This window comes from Mya arenaria, chromosome 13 (genome assembly GCF_026914265.1).
Source record: "Mya arenaria isolate MELC-2E11 chromosome 13, ASM2691426v1".
NCBI classification, from domain to species: domain Eukaryota; kingdom Metazoa; phylum Mollusca; class Bivalvia; order Myida; family Myidae; genus Mya; species Mya arenaria.
In genome coordinates this window covers 7,727,093-7,743,674 of record NC_069134.1, presented here as the reverse complement: position 1 = coordinate 7,743,674, position 16,582 = coordinate 7,727,093, and the positions used below count along the sequence as shown (strand labels likewise).

Sequence of the window (16,582 nt, the reverse complement as noted above, 5' to 3'; positions counted from 1 at the left end):
CATTACATATAAGTAAGCAGTCAGATCCCTTTGCAGGCAGCCATTTTGATGACTTACTTATAGCCAGTCACTGTATATTGTCACATATTGCCGTGTATTGAGGTATTTTTATGCGACTTAAAGGGATGTTTGACTTTTGTTCTAATTTAGTTCCACAATATACCGTACTCATCGAATTATGCCAAATATAATTACATGAGAATCTATTGGACGATTTTTTTAAAAATCAACAAGCATTGACGATTTTTTTTATTAATTAAAATGAACGGGTATAATAAATGTCGTATAAAATGATATTATCCCGTATGGGATATTCTATTCAATCGATGACTGTCAGCTTTAAATACTTGACAGATCGCCATGTAACGAGTATATGCTGTCATGGCAAAATGTATTACACTAGAACTTTTTACTAATAATGCATGCTGCAAGATTCAAAAGATACATTCATTTTATTTAAGTCGGGTATATGCTAACAAGAAATAATTAGCTATTCTCCGACATACATAACGTATCAAAACACAGCAAACAGCACTAGACATGGAAATTTTTTTTAACGTTTTGAATAGGCACAATATTATAAGAAGTCTTTACAAAAGCCGTTTCTTATTGTTTTCATGCATACAATTATAAAATATTACAAAATGTAAGATGGATAACAACCCTGTATAAAGTGATAACATCGACCAGTTTTCCCGGCTGTATGGCCAGTCCACACGCGCACGATACCACTTTAAAATGGTTAGTTCTTTCAAGAGTATAAAATAAGGACAATCGTATACATTTAAAACAAGTAAGTAGCATTATGTACATAGGAATTACAGCGTGGTACAGTGATGTGTAGTTGGGACAAATGTTATACTTAATTTTGCTTGCTAGAAAATATCTTTGAAAGTATTGCAAAGGGGAGGTACTTAATTTATCATGTAATTTAAATACTACTACATTTTGCTTATTTACTGATATTATCAGAATCAGAAGTGTATAAAGGCATGGTTGCTCCTATGATTGGGTCAATCCCTACCTACAGGTAACCATCCAAATATCTGCCTGGCCAGCGTCCTGACAATACCAGTACCTACCACTGTGTAAGAATGTAAGAATACCAGATCGTCACATTTAACAAAATTAATACTTGGAGAAAAAAACAACAAAAGGAGTTGTATGTGTTCGCAGATGTGAATGATATATAAACTTGAAACAATCATAAATATGTATTAGCCTTTGTATTTCATTTGATAATTTTCATTTATATTCAAAATGCCCGCTGAAATATTTTCTGGAATGCCAAATCTTGTCCAGTAAGTGAAGACCATTCCACTGAAAACAAAACTCCTTATCCGTAAAAACAAATGATATTAAAATACCTTACAATTTTCAATTTCTTCTTATTTTTTAAGTTATACGTGATTATTTCTGATATTATAATAACCATCTAGAAAATACATAATGGTGTTATTTCATGATGGCGAAGTCAATTATAATCATAAAGGTTATAATAATGTGATGTTTAAACAACGCCAATGCCTGCAGTCCTACCAACTACCAGGTTCAAGGAGGGCGGACGCCGTTAAGGCCCGACATACGTCATATGGGTTGGCGTCGCCAGTAGGCCGGCGCTCTTCTATGTAACCCTTTCCAGCCTGGGCCACCATCGCCGGTATCCGCAAGCTGCAGTCTTCCTTACAACCAACCTTGCACTGAAAATTGTCATAACTTGGCATAGCTGCCCTTCCTGATAGAAACCATTCCATGGTGGCGCCTCCTGCATTGTCATAGTTGCTCATAATCAAGGCTTGGTCATGACGTTCAATGTTTTCGGCCATTTTCTTAAGAACCCTAGTGAAGAAAACAAAACGCATATACTGGAAACGAAGTCATAGGCACTCGTAAAATGTTCAATTAATTGATAAGATACTATTCTACGACCAATAACACTGACCTCAGTCCCCCCTCCGCCCGAGATTTTTTGGTGCTGAAGTTTGTGTGTAGCGCGATCCTGCCGTCGCAAGACTTTAATACTTCCGGGTTGCCGAATTTCACATACAGGCCTACGGATTCTGCCAGCCTTATCAAAATGTAACGCGAGAGAAGAAGTTGGTCTGCTGCCTCCAAGCCCGGAAGAGGTCCTATTTGGTACTCCCACTTGATGGTTGAACAAAGAAGAAAAATTGAAGCAGAAATACAATAGATGCAATCTGTGATCAACGTCAACAAAAAAGGTTAAATGAAAGAAATATATAAAACAAGTCCGTCATGTTTGATGTGAAGTTGGATGCTCAACTCAACTACTCAACTTATCTTTATTTTCAACACACATCTTCATATTATATACAAATAATAAATAATTATAATAGCAATGAGTACAAAATAAGCAAATTGGCATTTCACTTTGGCAATAAATACAATCATAATGTTGCATACAAAGCTTTATGACTTACACTTTCAGACATTTATACATAAACAAATAAGATCGCCTCAAGAACTGTTTGCAAGTCAGCTGGTAGTCAGGAACTATGATGTCTGCCCGAAGAAGCACGAGAAAGAATGTAACTTCACCCATTGATACCAGTTCATGGGAAGGTTGACGTCAAGTTCTGTGACGTCAGCGATAAAACACCACCTATCCCTTACATGTATACTGCATTCATATACGCTGTGAATATCTACGTTATTAACGTCTTTACAACAGTTGTAACATTGATGAAGACAGTTCGTCGGTATTTTGCATCAGAGCTTAGCTTTCAAGGAAGCATTCGGATTGTACACTTGACGTCTAAAATACTAGTCCGTCATAGTTTCACAACAAGGTTTCTTTAGAACGCACGAGACAGTTTACAGTAGTTTTCCATTACTGTCTAGATGGTATTTGTTCAGGGTTTATAGTAATGCAAGGTCAATACAAGTATGAAGTCCAAAAGCACATACAATTTACAGATAAGTAGCATTTTCTCTGCTTGGACGTACTGAAAGTATCGTCTTAAGCATATATTTTTACTAGTACATTTAATATTATTGATGTATAAATGTCAGTAACTGTACTTACTATCATACCACTATTCGCTACAAGGTGGAACAATTGACATAATTACTTTGATATACAGGTAAACATACACTTATTGATTTAAACTACATGGATGGACACCTTTTAGTTTCTTACATCTCGTTTCTTTTGTAGGTTAACATTTCATGTTGGAAGTTTGGTTAACACACCGGTTTGATTGCCGAATTTGTCTGTATGATTTTATTGTTTCCGGACATAATCCTTACTTTAGAAGGTTACCGTGTCTTGCAGTATACAATTATTTTAGATTGTTCACATGGATTATCGAGTATCTACATGTATGATATCCATCATTCACTGTAGGTTGAGGGGGAATACGCTATCAGAGCTATGTCGTCTGCGTATGAATTGTTGCCGTCCCCAGTTACTGTTTTTAAGATATTTAAGTAGTAATATATATGCAAAAAGCTACAGAAACATGCTCAGTAGCAAAAAGTTAAAACATAAACCCGGTTTAGTGGCAATGGGCAAACGCCAAAGACATAGAACACAAATTCACAAACAAGAAACGTTGAACAGCACACAACTCTACAAACAGTACAGCGCATAAATATTATATATATATTGGTATGATTATCAAGAATTGTTAGGTACCGCCTTGGAACGACTTGTAACCGACTTGTAAGTCCACGTTCATTTAATAAAAAGCGTGGAAATTACACCCCCTTGGCGGACTGATTTCCCTAAAGTACTGTTTGTTGTGGTCTTACCGTTCATTTACACTATTCATATTAAGTCGTGAAACGAAGACATTAGTGTTCGTATTCTTTTTTCAAGTATGCCACATCTTCCGATCTTCAAAAAGAGGCATTCGTGATATACAGGATCAAAGGCAGGATTTTGTTCATGTTGTTGATAGAAAGTTTCCTGTGGGTTGTACACCGTCATAACACAACTATGTTTCTTGCTGTTAACTTCCATGCCATGTTTTACATGTTCTATATGAATACTATTGATTGCCGGGATTTTTCTCTGTTTTTTAACACTGGTAAATAGTAGATAACGATGAAATTTTAAACAGAAAGGCAGTACCAGCTTTGCCACACTCACGAGGTACATAATTGATATTAACTCCTTTGGGCCTAAGTTGTACCGCCTTTGCTGACCATGCCTCCTCTTCCTCTCTCCGAACGTCTCCCTGAACCATATAGTTCTCTTCCCGACATTATCAGATTTCTTCTTACAGCGCTGCTTATGACCGAACCCCAATCCTCTACCCATGTCTGTCGTGCCTCCACTGTTTTGGTGTTTGAAATGCTTTCAGCCTGTTCTACAGCCTGGCTAGCTGGCCATTTCCTTCCCTTCTTCTATTCCTGCCCCACTCGTATTATCATCACTCGAGTCTCTGAGTGTTAGTAGCAGACGTCTTTAAGCTACCTTTTACTCCTCAACGAGGGAGTGGATGTTTTTTGTTGGCTTGCTATAGAATCCAATGGCGGAAATCCAAGCCACTTATTTCGATGCCAGCTAATTGGCTGCTCCAACTTTTCGACCGTGATAATGGGGCTTTTGTTGACCTTAAATGACCAGATGAGTCTATGCAGGGGACCATGCTGGAATATCCATGCATTGAACTATCCAAAGAGTTCCGGCGTGTCTATCCTCCTGGGCCCCTCTTCAACTTGCTGTTTTAACCTGTCTTGACTGCAATGTCCCTTAGTGTGAAATTAAACCACCTCCGTGTGTCTGTGATCTGCTCATTACTCTGTAACAGTAATAGGCGATTTCTCCTGTAACAACTACCATCTGGGATTAAAATTACATAAAAGTGGCCATTGTGTATCCTAATCACTTTAGCGGGTTTCCGTATATTTCCAACTTGAAATCTTACAAAGTTATTAAGCTGATCCCTTGAAAGTGGTTTTGCGTGTTTGTCTTATATTTTTTTCTGCTTCCTTTTGGATGATTGAATGGTTGACCTTACCGAATTTGGGTTTACAGTTTTAGTTAGGAGTTGTGTTATTGTTGTAGGTAGATTAGACCTAGTTATTCTCCTCATGAACAATTGCGCAGGTGATTGCTTACAATCTGACATTGATGTATCTTGTATTATTAACAGTGCTAGGCATTCGTCATGACCACTGCCTTTGGCCATTTGTGGTGGTATTTTTTCAGTTCGTACGTTCTGAAAGACTTGGATATATACTGAAACGTGAATTGAGTTTTATGATAATAGCCGATGATTTTGTGTCTGGCAGCCGGTCTATCTCAAAATAACTGCTTAAAAATTAATGACAAATGTGAAAAAAGGGAAAAAATCAGTGGCAACATCTTGCCATGGCCCTTTTGGAATTTCGTGGGTTGTTATTTGTTCCATCTGATTTGACTGATTTTCTTCGTGACAAACAAATCTTACAGTCCAGAATATAGTCATTTATTTGTTTGCTCATGTCTGGCAAAAACATCAGATCCTTGGCTCTCTGTAAGCTTTTGTCAGTACCCAAATGATCTAAATGTACTTGTGCACTCCTGTGCTGTTTGGGTGACTAAATAATCAATGATTGACATCAGAAAAGGTTATTGGTAACTGACAGTTTGTCCCTTTGATTGTACGATTCACGCACCAGTTCTGGGCAATCAGATATAGAATTTGGCCATCCTTGAACTATAGTTCATATCATACAAATAGAATTCGGTAACCTGTATAGGCATTCAATCGTTCAGAGAGGGCTCTTACGTGGAATTTAAACCTAGCGCTTTAAAACTTTGTGTTAAAGAATCTTAGCTGCACTCCCTGTTTCAACTTTGAAATTTACAGCACATTGTTTTGGACCAAGGGACAGACAGAATAGTGCACAATTGGTAGAAAACATTTGCTTACCGTGTCAATATTGTATTCCTGAATATCACAGATTAGTTCCTCATAGTCATTTTTTTATCATCGTCAACACCATGTACATTTTTTTTTTCCTGTCGGCAACATAATAATAAAAATCGAAAAAAATGTATCGGCTACAGTAATGACAGTGTTTCCCTATTGCCGAGCCCGCTCCGTAAGTTTGTGAAGTGACACAGTTCGTGCTTGAGCGTCCTTGTCTCGGTGGTCCAGGTGCCGGTCTTGATGGTGTACTCACTGATCGGCGTTGTTGCTGACAGCGCTGTGATATTTGTTTGATCCAAACTGATTAGACAGACAGACGTCCCTGTTCATGGAACGTACCTGGGCCCGAGAATACTCCACGTTCTGAACAGTGTGTATGGTTCTGTCCATTGTTTGGTCGGATCCAATGTTGATGAAATTTTCTTGTAACTTTGTTGAGTTCGCTCAGAAATTCAGAAACCATCAACTTTCATAATCAAAGGAAATGATAGCAAGATGATGAATGAAGTTGTTTGAACCAGTTATTGGACTATATTAAGACGAGATAATGAGGTACAAAAGTTATTTTGATGATGTATTACTGAAAACTATGGTACAGAAAACATGCGGGTTTATGTTTAAACTTTTTGCTACTGAGCTTGTTTCTGTAGTTTTTTTTCGCATAAATAAGCACATATTACTTATAAAATAGGTTTATACTGGTTTTCAATCATAATGTCGCATACAATTTTTAAAAAAACAAAGCTTTATGACTTAGACATTCAGACACTTATATATAAACAAATAGCATCGGCTCAAGAACTGTTTCCGAGTCAGCTGGTAGTCAGGAACTATGAGTTCTGCCCCAAGAAGTGTGAGGAGGAATGTTTCTCCGTCCATTGATACCAGTTCTTGGGAAGGTTGACGTCACGATCTGTGACGTCAGCGATACACACCACCTATCCCGTCTATGTATACTGCATTCATGTAGGCTGTGTATATCTACGTTATTAACGTCTTTACTCCAGTTGTAACATTGATGAAGACAGTTCGACGAGGGAGTTGATGGGCATCTGTTGTTTTGTTGACTTGCTATAGGATCCAATGGCGGATGTCCAAGCCACGTACTCCGATGCTAGCTAAATGACTGCTTTTAACTTTTCGACCGTGGTAATGGAGCTTTCGTTGGCCTTAAACGGCCAGATGGCTAGATGAGTCTATGCAGAAACCTGTCTTGATTGCAATGCCTACTGCCTACAATGTTACTCTATAAGAGGTATATGCGCTACTACCTTCAGAGTTTATAATTACATAAGAGTGGTCATTGTGTGGTTTCCACGTGTTTCCAAGTTGAAATCTTACAAAGTCATTAACCTAAAGCCATGTGGTTTTGCGATTGTGTCATATATTTTTCTGCTTCCTTTTGGGTAATTGAAAGGTTGACCTTATCAATTTTGGGTTTACAGTTTTAGGTAGTTGTGCTAATGTTGAAGCTAGATAAGACCTAGTTATTCTCCTCATAAACAATTACACAAGTGATTGCTTACAATCTGACATGGATGTATCTAATACTATAACAATGCAAAGCATTGGTTATGATCGCTGTCTTTGGCCTTTTGTAGCGTTCGTTTTTCAGTTAGAACGTTCTGTAAGCTTTTGTCAGTGCCTATATGATCTAATTGTACTTGATCATTCGTATGCTGTCTGGGTGACTAAATAATCAAGGTTTGACCTCTGAAAAGGTCACTGGCAACTGAAAGTTTGTCCCTGTATTGTTAAATTCACACACGAGTTCTGGGCAATCAAATATAGAATCTGGCCATTTTTGAACTATAGTCCGTTTCATTGTTTGCATTTGTAGGTCGGCCTTTATCGTCTCTTTCTCACATTTTCAAGACTGCGGTCACTATATGTCATGCTTGAAACGTGATATGAACATGTGGGTTTTCCTACTCACATGTCTTACGTCAAGGTCATACTTTTGCAAACTCAGCATCATTATATGCAGGCTAGGCAGTGCTGCATGCAAACGTTTCTTCATGTTTGCAGACAAATACTCATGGTGAGAGCGTATAATTACATGTCTACCGTATACGTACTGGTGAAATCGCTGATATGCAAACACAATTGCAATTATTCACGTTCAATGTTTGCATAATTGCATCCCGTTTGCGTCAGTGTCTTGAATGCATAGGATACTGGCCGACCATCTGCCATAATGGCTGCACCCACTCTAATCATAAAAGCGTCGCATTCAAGAAAAATTGACTTCCTAGTCTACAACTGGGCTTTTTGTGCCTGCTTGACCTTTGTGAATGCGTCAATTCGTGTTTGGTCACAAACGAACTATATGTCTTGTTTAAGTAAATTTCTCATTTGGGCTTGTTATTTCAGAGATATTTGGGGTAAATTTCTGTAAATATGTCACCATACTAAAAAGTGTATCTATTTATGCACATTTTTTGGGAGTTTCGATTTTCCCAATTGCCTCTATTGTAACTTTATCAGCTTTACATCCCGATGATGTAACCATGTGACCAAAATAGGGTATATCTGACAGTCCTATGAGTCATTTGTCGATGTTGAATTGTATGCCTTTGACATGGGCACGGTCTAGTACTGCTTTCAGAATAGTATGGTGCTCGTCAACGATTGCGCCGACCCTGTCATGTCTACATCAGAGACCGTAAGAAAGACGGCTGTATCTTTTCTACCAAACTGAGTGTTAAATATTGTCAAAGATGACGACTTTTCTAATGATCCAGTAAGCATGAGTGATGTCTAACAGACCAGCTAACCTTTACGTATTGTCGTCAAGTGTCGGCATGTCGGGTAGTGTGGTCTACGTAATGCATCGTTTAATGCTTTTGAGTGATGACATAATATCAACTATCCAGTTTTTGGCTTTTCTAAAACAACAAAGGAGTAAACCCAATCAGACGGAGCGTTAACCTTGGCGGATATGCAATCACTCTCCTTCGATTCAATTCCACCTTAAGTGGGTTACTTCAGGTACTCACTTTGCAGGATTCACAACTAGGATAGCATCATGCTTCATACGAAGCTTAGAACACCCTTGATTACACCAATTCCCTCGAAAATGTCACAGTAATCAGATAACATCGGTTGTTTGGCTAACCCCGGACCAGTACTTTCACAGGAGTGCTTATCAATGGTACATGTAAGTTTGATTAAACATAGATCTACAGAATATTTCAGGCTCAAGGGAGATACAGCAGGGTTATCTACTATATGAAAACTTTTGACAATTGACCTTCCTTTGTTTTTACAATACAATTGAACTTTTCCTAGAAATAGATTTCGGTAATCTGTATGGGAGGTCAATCGCTCAGAGGGGGGGGGGGGGGGGGGCTCTTACGGGGAATTTAAACCTAGCGCTTGAAAATCTTTGTGTGGAAGAATGTTTGATGCGCTCCCTATTTCAACTTGGAATTTACAGTTCCCTTTGTCTCGGTGGTCCAGGTGCCGGTCTTGATGGTGTATTCACTGATTGACGTTGTTGCTGACAGCGCTGTGTTATTTGTTTGATTCCAAACTGTTTAGACCGACAGACGTCCACTTCCTTATTCATGGAACGTATCTGGGTCTGAGGATACTCAGGGTTCTGAGCAGTGTGTATGGTTCTGTCCAATGTTTGATCGGATTCAATGTTGATGAACTTTTCTCGTAACTTTGTTGAGTTCGCTCAGAAAATCAGCAACCATCAAGTTTCATGACCTAATAGTGTAAGGGTTATAACAAACAAAGGAAATGATAGCAAGATGATGAATGAAGTTGTGTGAACCAGTTATTGAGCAATATATAGACCAGACGATGAGGTAAAAAATTTATTTTGATAATTTTTTACTGAAAACTATGGTACTGAAAAAAAGATCTGGTGAAAAGTTAATTGTGATTTCATGATACACCCATCTGGTGTCTCTCCGTTAAAATATAAAGCAATCAAAACCTTTCATTTGCTGTGTATTTCAACACCACCTTTTATTTACAACACTTGATAAATCTTTGTCCAAGATTTAGGTCAAACGACGAAAAATCGGTCAAATGTGATTTTCGAAAATAGGTTAGATAGCTACTTAAAACCTACCACATACTTATCACCAAGAGGTCCGATATTACTATCCGATTTATAAATAATATATACTGTGAAATCATTAATGTTCGTGGGGCATTAATGTTCGTGGTTTTCGTGGGTAGGATGATCCACGAATTTAAGATCCCACGAAATATAGACCCTTTATTCACTTTTTCAACTGCCATGTTATGTACATACATGTTTATTCATTACAGAAGTCGCATTTATAATACAGCGTTTATACCTGTCTCACTGTATATTTTACAATCATGTTTTGTTAATATATTACATCTGCCTTTAACAAATAATCAACCAAATCAATTAAATGTGTTTTTTATGAACCAAATGACAGCACGTGTTTAAACGTGTGCTGTTAATGAAAATCTCCAGGTTTACAAGATGTGCGTGATGAGTGTTGGTACTCGATTTTTTTATTTAATGAAATAATTAATCGATTACATTGGAGGTTACAGAGTACATCTAGAACAAAACAACGTTTTCAATATATTTATTAAACAAAAACGTGTGAATAAATATTGAAATGATCTTGTTTACTCAAATATACGCACCTTTTCGGTGTTTTCACAGTTCGCAAAATTCTTAATTGGTATTCAATGGCTTCCCCTATCTGTATTTATGATAAGGTACATCTTTTATGACCTTAATTCCCAATCAAATCGATAATTGACATGGGTTTGCACTAATTGGCATCTCGTACCACTTTAGCGAGTTTCATAAACCGTGTGACGTAGAAGACGGAAATCATGGGCCAGCGCGTGGAGATTATGCAGACGATCGCATATTCGATTTTTTTTTAAAAAATGAAAAACCACGAATTCAAGTACCCACGAAATTGTATTTTTTCGGCAAACCACGAAATTTCATGCCAACGAATATAAATGATTTCACAGTATCCGATATCAGCTGATTATCATTTTGCTGACTTGGCAGCCATTGATGGAAATACAAGTTTTACGTTTGCAAATACGAGGTTCCATGGTCTGTCTACTTACCATAGAAGGAGAGCCCTCTCTGTTGCCGCCGTACATTTTCAGCCCGGCGTAGAGGCACGCATGTAAGTGTGTGTCGAAAAACGTCCGTTCCATGCCGCTGTTATTTCCAACAAACAACTCGTTCTGCAGATTACCTGTGATATAAGGAAGGTATCGATGATCCTTATATTTGCCTTGTTATAGGGAAAATGGGATCGGGTCATACCTGTTTACCAATACGAAAATTCAATTTTACTTTCAATAATGGTTTGTGTAAGCACATAATCTGTTTTTTTAGCAGAGCAGTCTTGTAGCAAAATCATTTTAAAAATCCAAAACGTTTGTGCATGCGATACATTAATTAAACCGCGTACGTTGGTCTGGGTATGAGTCCCATTCGAGCGGCCGGCCGGTTGCGTCTACTAGAAAGTACTCCTGCTCGAAGCCGAACCAAGGCTCTTGATCGGTTACCCGTGACAACGTCTTCCCGAGGAGCACCCGACGGTTGTACTCTGAAACATGGGCCACAGCGAACATGTTTGAGGCCGGTGAACATACCGACCGCGTCCCATAGGAACCGGTTACAATGACAAAGAAACTTAATTTAAATAAATAACGGATAAGGAATTGAACTTGGGGCCGATCAGCGAGCTAACCCGATTTATTATATTTTGAGCAGTTACTGGCGAAAAAGAAGCAATAGGCAAATAGAAAACGGACACCCTTCGGCATGGCTTCTTCTTCACTTTTAGGGTGCGATATCTCCTATTTCGAAGAACTCATTTGTTCAATGAACTTACGGTAATTACTTACTAGAAATAGGTTTTATGTTTTTGCACTTTAAATTAAATTTAGTATCATTCAAATATAAATGATCATGGTGTCCATGTGATACTATTGAAATACTATCACGAGTTTAGTTTCATCAAGTGATTCGGCCTTCACCCAAACCCTAACTTAGCCTTTGAAGATAAAAATGTGCACATTTTAAATTTATCTAGATAACATACTGTCTGAGGTGAGGAAACAGTTCATGTTACAAATTTTGGTTAATCCGAATTTCGAGATCTTTCTAAAATTAATAGTGTTGTACACTTGTTGAAAGATTCCGAAATAGCGATTTTTCATGGTACGAAAGTATTCATACGCTGCATGTATATGCCTGACATTTGCCTCTGGGGTATGTTTGGACGCGTTTATATGATTATTGAGAAAATTAAATATTTTTTAACAAAAGGTCAAAAGTTTGTGTTGAAGAGTACATAAGAGATACGGTAAAGATATTTTAACATCATTCTTATTCACTTAGCGATTTTATGTTGCATTTATATTTGTAAAGTAAAATAATAAAGAGATCTGTCTTTTAAAAGAGAAATTGGCACACTGTCTTAAAAGATTTAAACTGAATATATGCATGTTTGGTTTACGCTAAAATAAATGTACGAATAATTAAGACAGTGTTTAAAGATGATAATTTCTAAAATATCAGCGGACATAGAAGTGAGATATATGTATTAAAAAAACAACTTAAAATCATACATAGCATAATGTTTTAAATTTTCAAAAAAAGTTCTTTCCTTTTAATTGCATTCATGGGTATACTTGCCCTTGGGGGCATATTAACGCCATACAAGATACATTGTTGTTGATGTCATTGTCGTTGATGGAGCTGCTGGTGGTGCTGCTGCTGCTGCTGGTGAATAATGCCGCAACATATAGAACAACGTTAATGTTTAAATATTTCGTCATTCTCGTCCTGCCTATAAAGTATAAATTAATGCACATTCCATACTCTGATATACAATGAAGGAGAGTGTATAGATCTACAGGATTTCATACCAACGTGTTGGCCGGGTCTGTCGATGTACTCTGGTTCACAAAGGACGATCTTGTGACGGCCTTGGCGGAAAGGGTCGCGACACATGGCGACAGGGACGGTCGCCAATTCCGGTTCCGGTTCGATCTCCTCTGCCGAGTCGTACTGGGTTATGGTTTTTACCGGACAGTCTATACACATGGGATACATAATTAATACATGCTGTTTGGTTCTAAAAGTCATGCTATGTACTCGCATTCAATGGCTACATGAACTCTTGCTTTCTGCACCTACTCCCATATTATAATGTACATAGTTTTACATTGATAAGCCTGTGTATATTCAGGTTAAAGTATTGAGTTTTAATTCATCCACACGCTAATTTTACCCAATTCCGCAGGTTGAAACATTTTTTGAGATGAGCGCAATTTAGAACGCTACAGGTGTCTTAGGGCATATGCATTCCGCCCAACTTATTCCCATTAAATGAGACAGGTCATCCAGCCAATAGTCCAGTTTTTATATACCCTAACATTATATTCATAACGATACTTAAATCATGGGTAACTATATAACAAATAAATACCGTTTACCCTTTGTTCGTGCTATTCTAGTGCCATAGTGTTAATACAACTACATCATGTCGAACTACTCCATCAATTTTAAGATAATGTTCATCAGTGCATATTTGCAAAATTAGTGCGCTAACGAATCATGCATACCACTAAAAGTGTTGGGTTCTGTATCCACCACGTATGTTTTGTTTAAATAATCAATCCTGGACTGGTCTGTCAGTACATATTCCAGGACGGAATAGGTGTCACCCTGCTCATCCGGAAACTTCATCTTTAACGGTTGAATTGTTGCCATTTTCGCATCCACTTTCTCAAGATGAATTATATTTAACTTTGATTTCCGACTGTTATGCCGCCTTGAAAGTTATTTCTTAGTAATATCTTCAACCAAGATAATTTACTAGATTGCGATTGTTATAAGTTTTGGAAATACTATGATGTGACGAGTTCAATTTATTGTGTTGATTTTCGGTTTAAATGCAAGCTGATGTAAAACAAGTTTAAACAGGTCAGCGATTATAAATTCAGTTTGATTAACTTATCAACATTATCAGCGAGTACGTTTGTACTAAACTGTGTTATAACGCTGTAGCAACGATATATCGTGTAACTCCTTAAAATAAAATAAAAATCACTTGCACAATTGAAGTACATTCACGTGTGGCTCATTGAAGTGTCAGTAGTGTTTGAAAACGAAAATGTGTGGTCACTTGAAGGAAGTACATACTAGTATCAGTCAAAATTGCATTGATTTACTTGAAACCACACAGTCACATAAGAAGGTATTTGACCAAGTTTGTCACATGATGGGTTGACCGAACCAACGCGCAGCACTTGATTGCGATTGACTCTCAAACTTCCCTCAGTTCTGCATATAATGATTGTTAAAAAATCCTACATTCACTTTGTTAAAATCTCATGCAATGACGAATTGTTTACACTCGTACGTGGGGGGGGGGGTTGTGCTGTGACATTTAATAGCTGTTTTCGTCTTAGCAAATTGTTTGCTTTTTGCTGAGATATAAAACATTTTCTTATCTTATTTTGCTCAATAAAGTGAATACTGTACTTTACTGGAGCACCCCCCCCCCCCACACACACACTTCACTGGAGTAGACACCCCCCGTCTTGACTTCAACAAATAAAAGTACATCCTCATACGCGCAGGCCATTCCGTATTTGCTCATTTAAAAGATAGTGGTAAATTTAACTGAAACCGAAAAATGTTCTCGAATCGGTGAGTATTAACACTGTGTTTTATATGTTTGAACGATATTATGTAGAAACGACCCTGTGCACTGAATGAAGAGCAATTGACACCACGCCGATTACGATAAGGCTATGCCTACAGTGTCACGTGACCCTTCAGTAAGGGCCCTCCGACATGAACACAGAAGCAGACGATAATTATACAGAATAATCGTAGAATGTATTTACAATCAGATAAAAAATGCATGGAACATGGTAAAACATGACAATAAAAGCAAGTATAACTTTAAATCAGGTAGAAATAATTTAATGTCTAAACTTTAAAATAATTAATTTCTAAAAAACATCGGAATTTTTTTCAGTAGTAATGTATACATAAAATTTAGGGAAACAAAACATGTATTAATTTCCTTTCGAAGGTCAACAAAAAATGACTATTGTCTAGATCAAATGGATTTTGCTGTTTTTCTTCCTTTCTCCATTAAAAAAAAACACCTTTTATAAAAGTTTAGTGAATTATTATTATTGATATAACTACCGTGATATTTCTCTCAATGAATTTAATGTAACGAATATATAAAGTCAACTAAACAAATACTTTTACCTTTATATGTACAATTCTTTAATTGCATTCTTAATACCGGATTTTTTTCCGAAATCATGGGCAGAAGGTTACATTATACCAATTTACAAATAAAAGGGATCAACAAAATCTCCTGAAAACTATCGTCCGATAACAATTTTAAGGAAAATTATTTACAGCTGTGCTTAACGAACGGTTAACTAAATTTTCGGATAAGTACAGAATTATTTCTGAAAATCAAGCAGGCTTCCGGAAAAATCATTCCACCTCGGAACATATTTTTACCTAACACTTTTTAACAGAATTATTAAGATTACAGAAACAAAAGCTATTTGTTGGGTACGTCGATTTTAAACGTTGTTTTGACTCCATCCCTAGAATTGAATTATTCCAAAAATTAATTTCAATGGGCATAGACGGCAAGATTCTTAGAATTGTGCGAAATATGTACTCGAACATCAAATCTTGCGTTCAACTAAATGGAAATAGCTCCGCAACCTTTTCTTGTAACATAGGCTTACGCCAAGGAGAAAATCTTTCTCCAATACTTTTCTCCTATTATTTAAATGATTTGTACGAATTTCTGGATACTAGGAATAATGATGGAGTAACGATTGAGTATTTAGTAGAAGATTTAACGAACTATTTAAAAATTCTTGTCCTTTTGTACGCCGATGATACAATTATACTGGCCAGATCACAAAACGATTTTCAGAAATGCCTTAGTGATTCTAACGAATATTGTCAGCATTGGAAGCTCGAGGTCAACATAAACAAAACAAAGGTCATGATATTTTGGGCGAACAGAAGATCGTGGAGACCTTATAGATTTACACTGAACAACGAAGAGCTAGAAATCGTTGATAACTATAAGTATTTAGGAATGGTATTTAGCCCAACTGGGAAATTTAATAAAGCCAAAGAACATTTAGCCCAACAAGCAAAAAAGGCTCTTCATTTCCTATACAGAAGAATTAATAAACTTGACTTACCAATTGATCTTCAACTTAAACTATTTGATCATACTATTGTTCCTATATTAACTTACTCTTGTGAAATCCTAGGATTTGAGAATACCGAAATTTATGAAAAATTCATCTAGATTTTTTAAGGAAAATAACAAATTCAAGGAAAAGTACACCTGCATATATGTTATATGGCGAGCTTGGCAGAGAACCGCTTAAAATTACAATTCAAAATAGAATGGTTGCTTATTGGAGCAAACTAGTACTATTTGAGGACTTATATGCATCAATTGTTTACCGCTCGATGCGACAAATTAACCTAAATTTTAAATGGCTTAATTATATAAAGTTTATTTTTGACTCCACTGGTAATTCAAATTTGTTCGAAAATCAAATAAACGTAAATGTTTAGTTCACAAGTTATAGTATAACGAAAATATTAAAAGACCAGTACTTACAATTTTGGCACGAAAAAATGAGAT

The 16,582-nt window shown here is 36.9% G+C and overlaps 1 protein-coding gene across 2 annotated transcripts; it reads right to left on the bottom strand.

The window, feature by feature from the left end:
• Nucleotides 1-246: 246 nt before the first annotated feature.
• Nucleotides 247-13,920, bottom strand: LOC128213295 (glutamine synthetase 1, mitochondrial-like). 2 transcript variants are annotated; one of them, XM_052918896.1, is made up of 6 exons: nt 13,491-13,916; nt 12,792-12,959; nt 11,327-11,464; nt 10,974-11,107; nt 1,943-2,145; nt 247-1,839 (listed from the first exon to the last, which is right to left on the bottom strand). In XM_052918896.1, exons 1-6 carry the CDS (start codon nt 13,636-13,638, stop codon nt 1,536-1,538), a joined length of 1,095 nt encoding a protein of 364 aa, XP_052774856.1. In that variant the 5' UTR covers nt 13,639-13,916; the 3' UTR covers nt 247-1,535. The 2 variants fall into 2 exon arrangements, with proteins under 2 accessions (XP_052774856.1, XP_052774857.1); XM_052918897.1 differs by having other exon boundaries at nt 1,671-1,865; nt 13,491-13,920.
• Nucleotides 13,921-16,582: the final 2,662 nt, after the last annotated feature.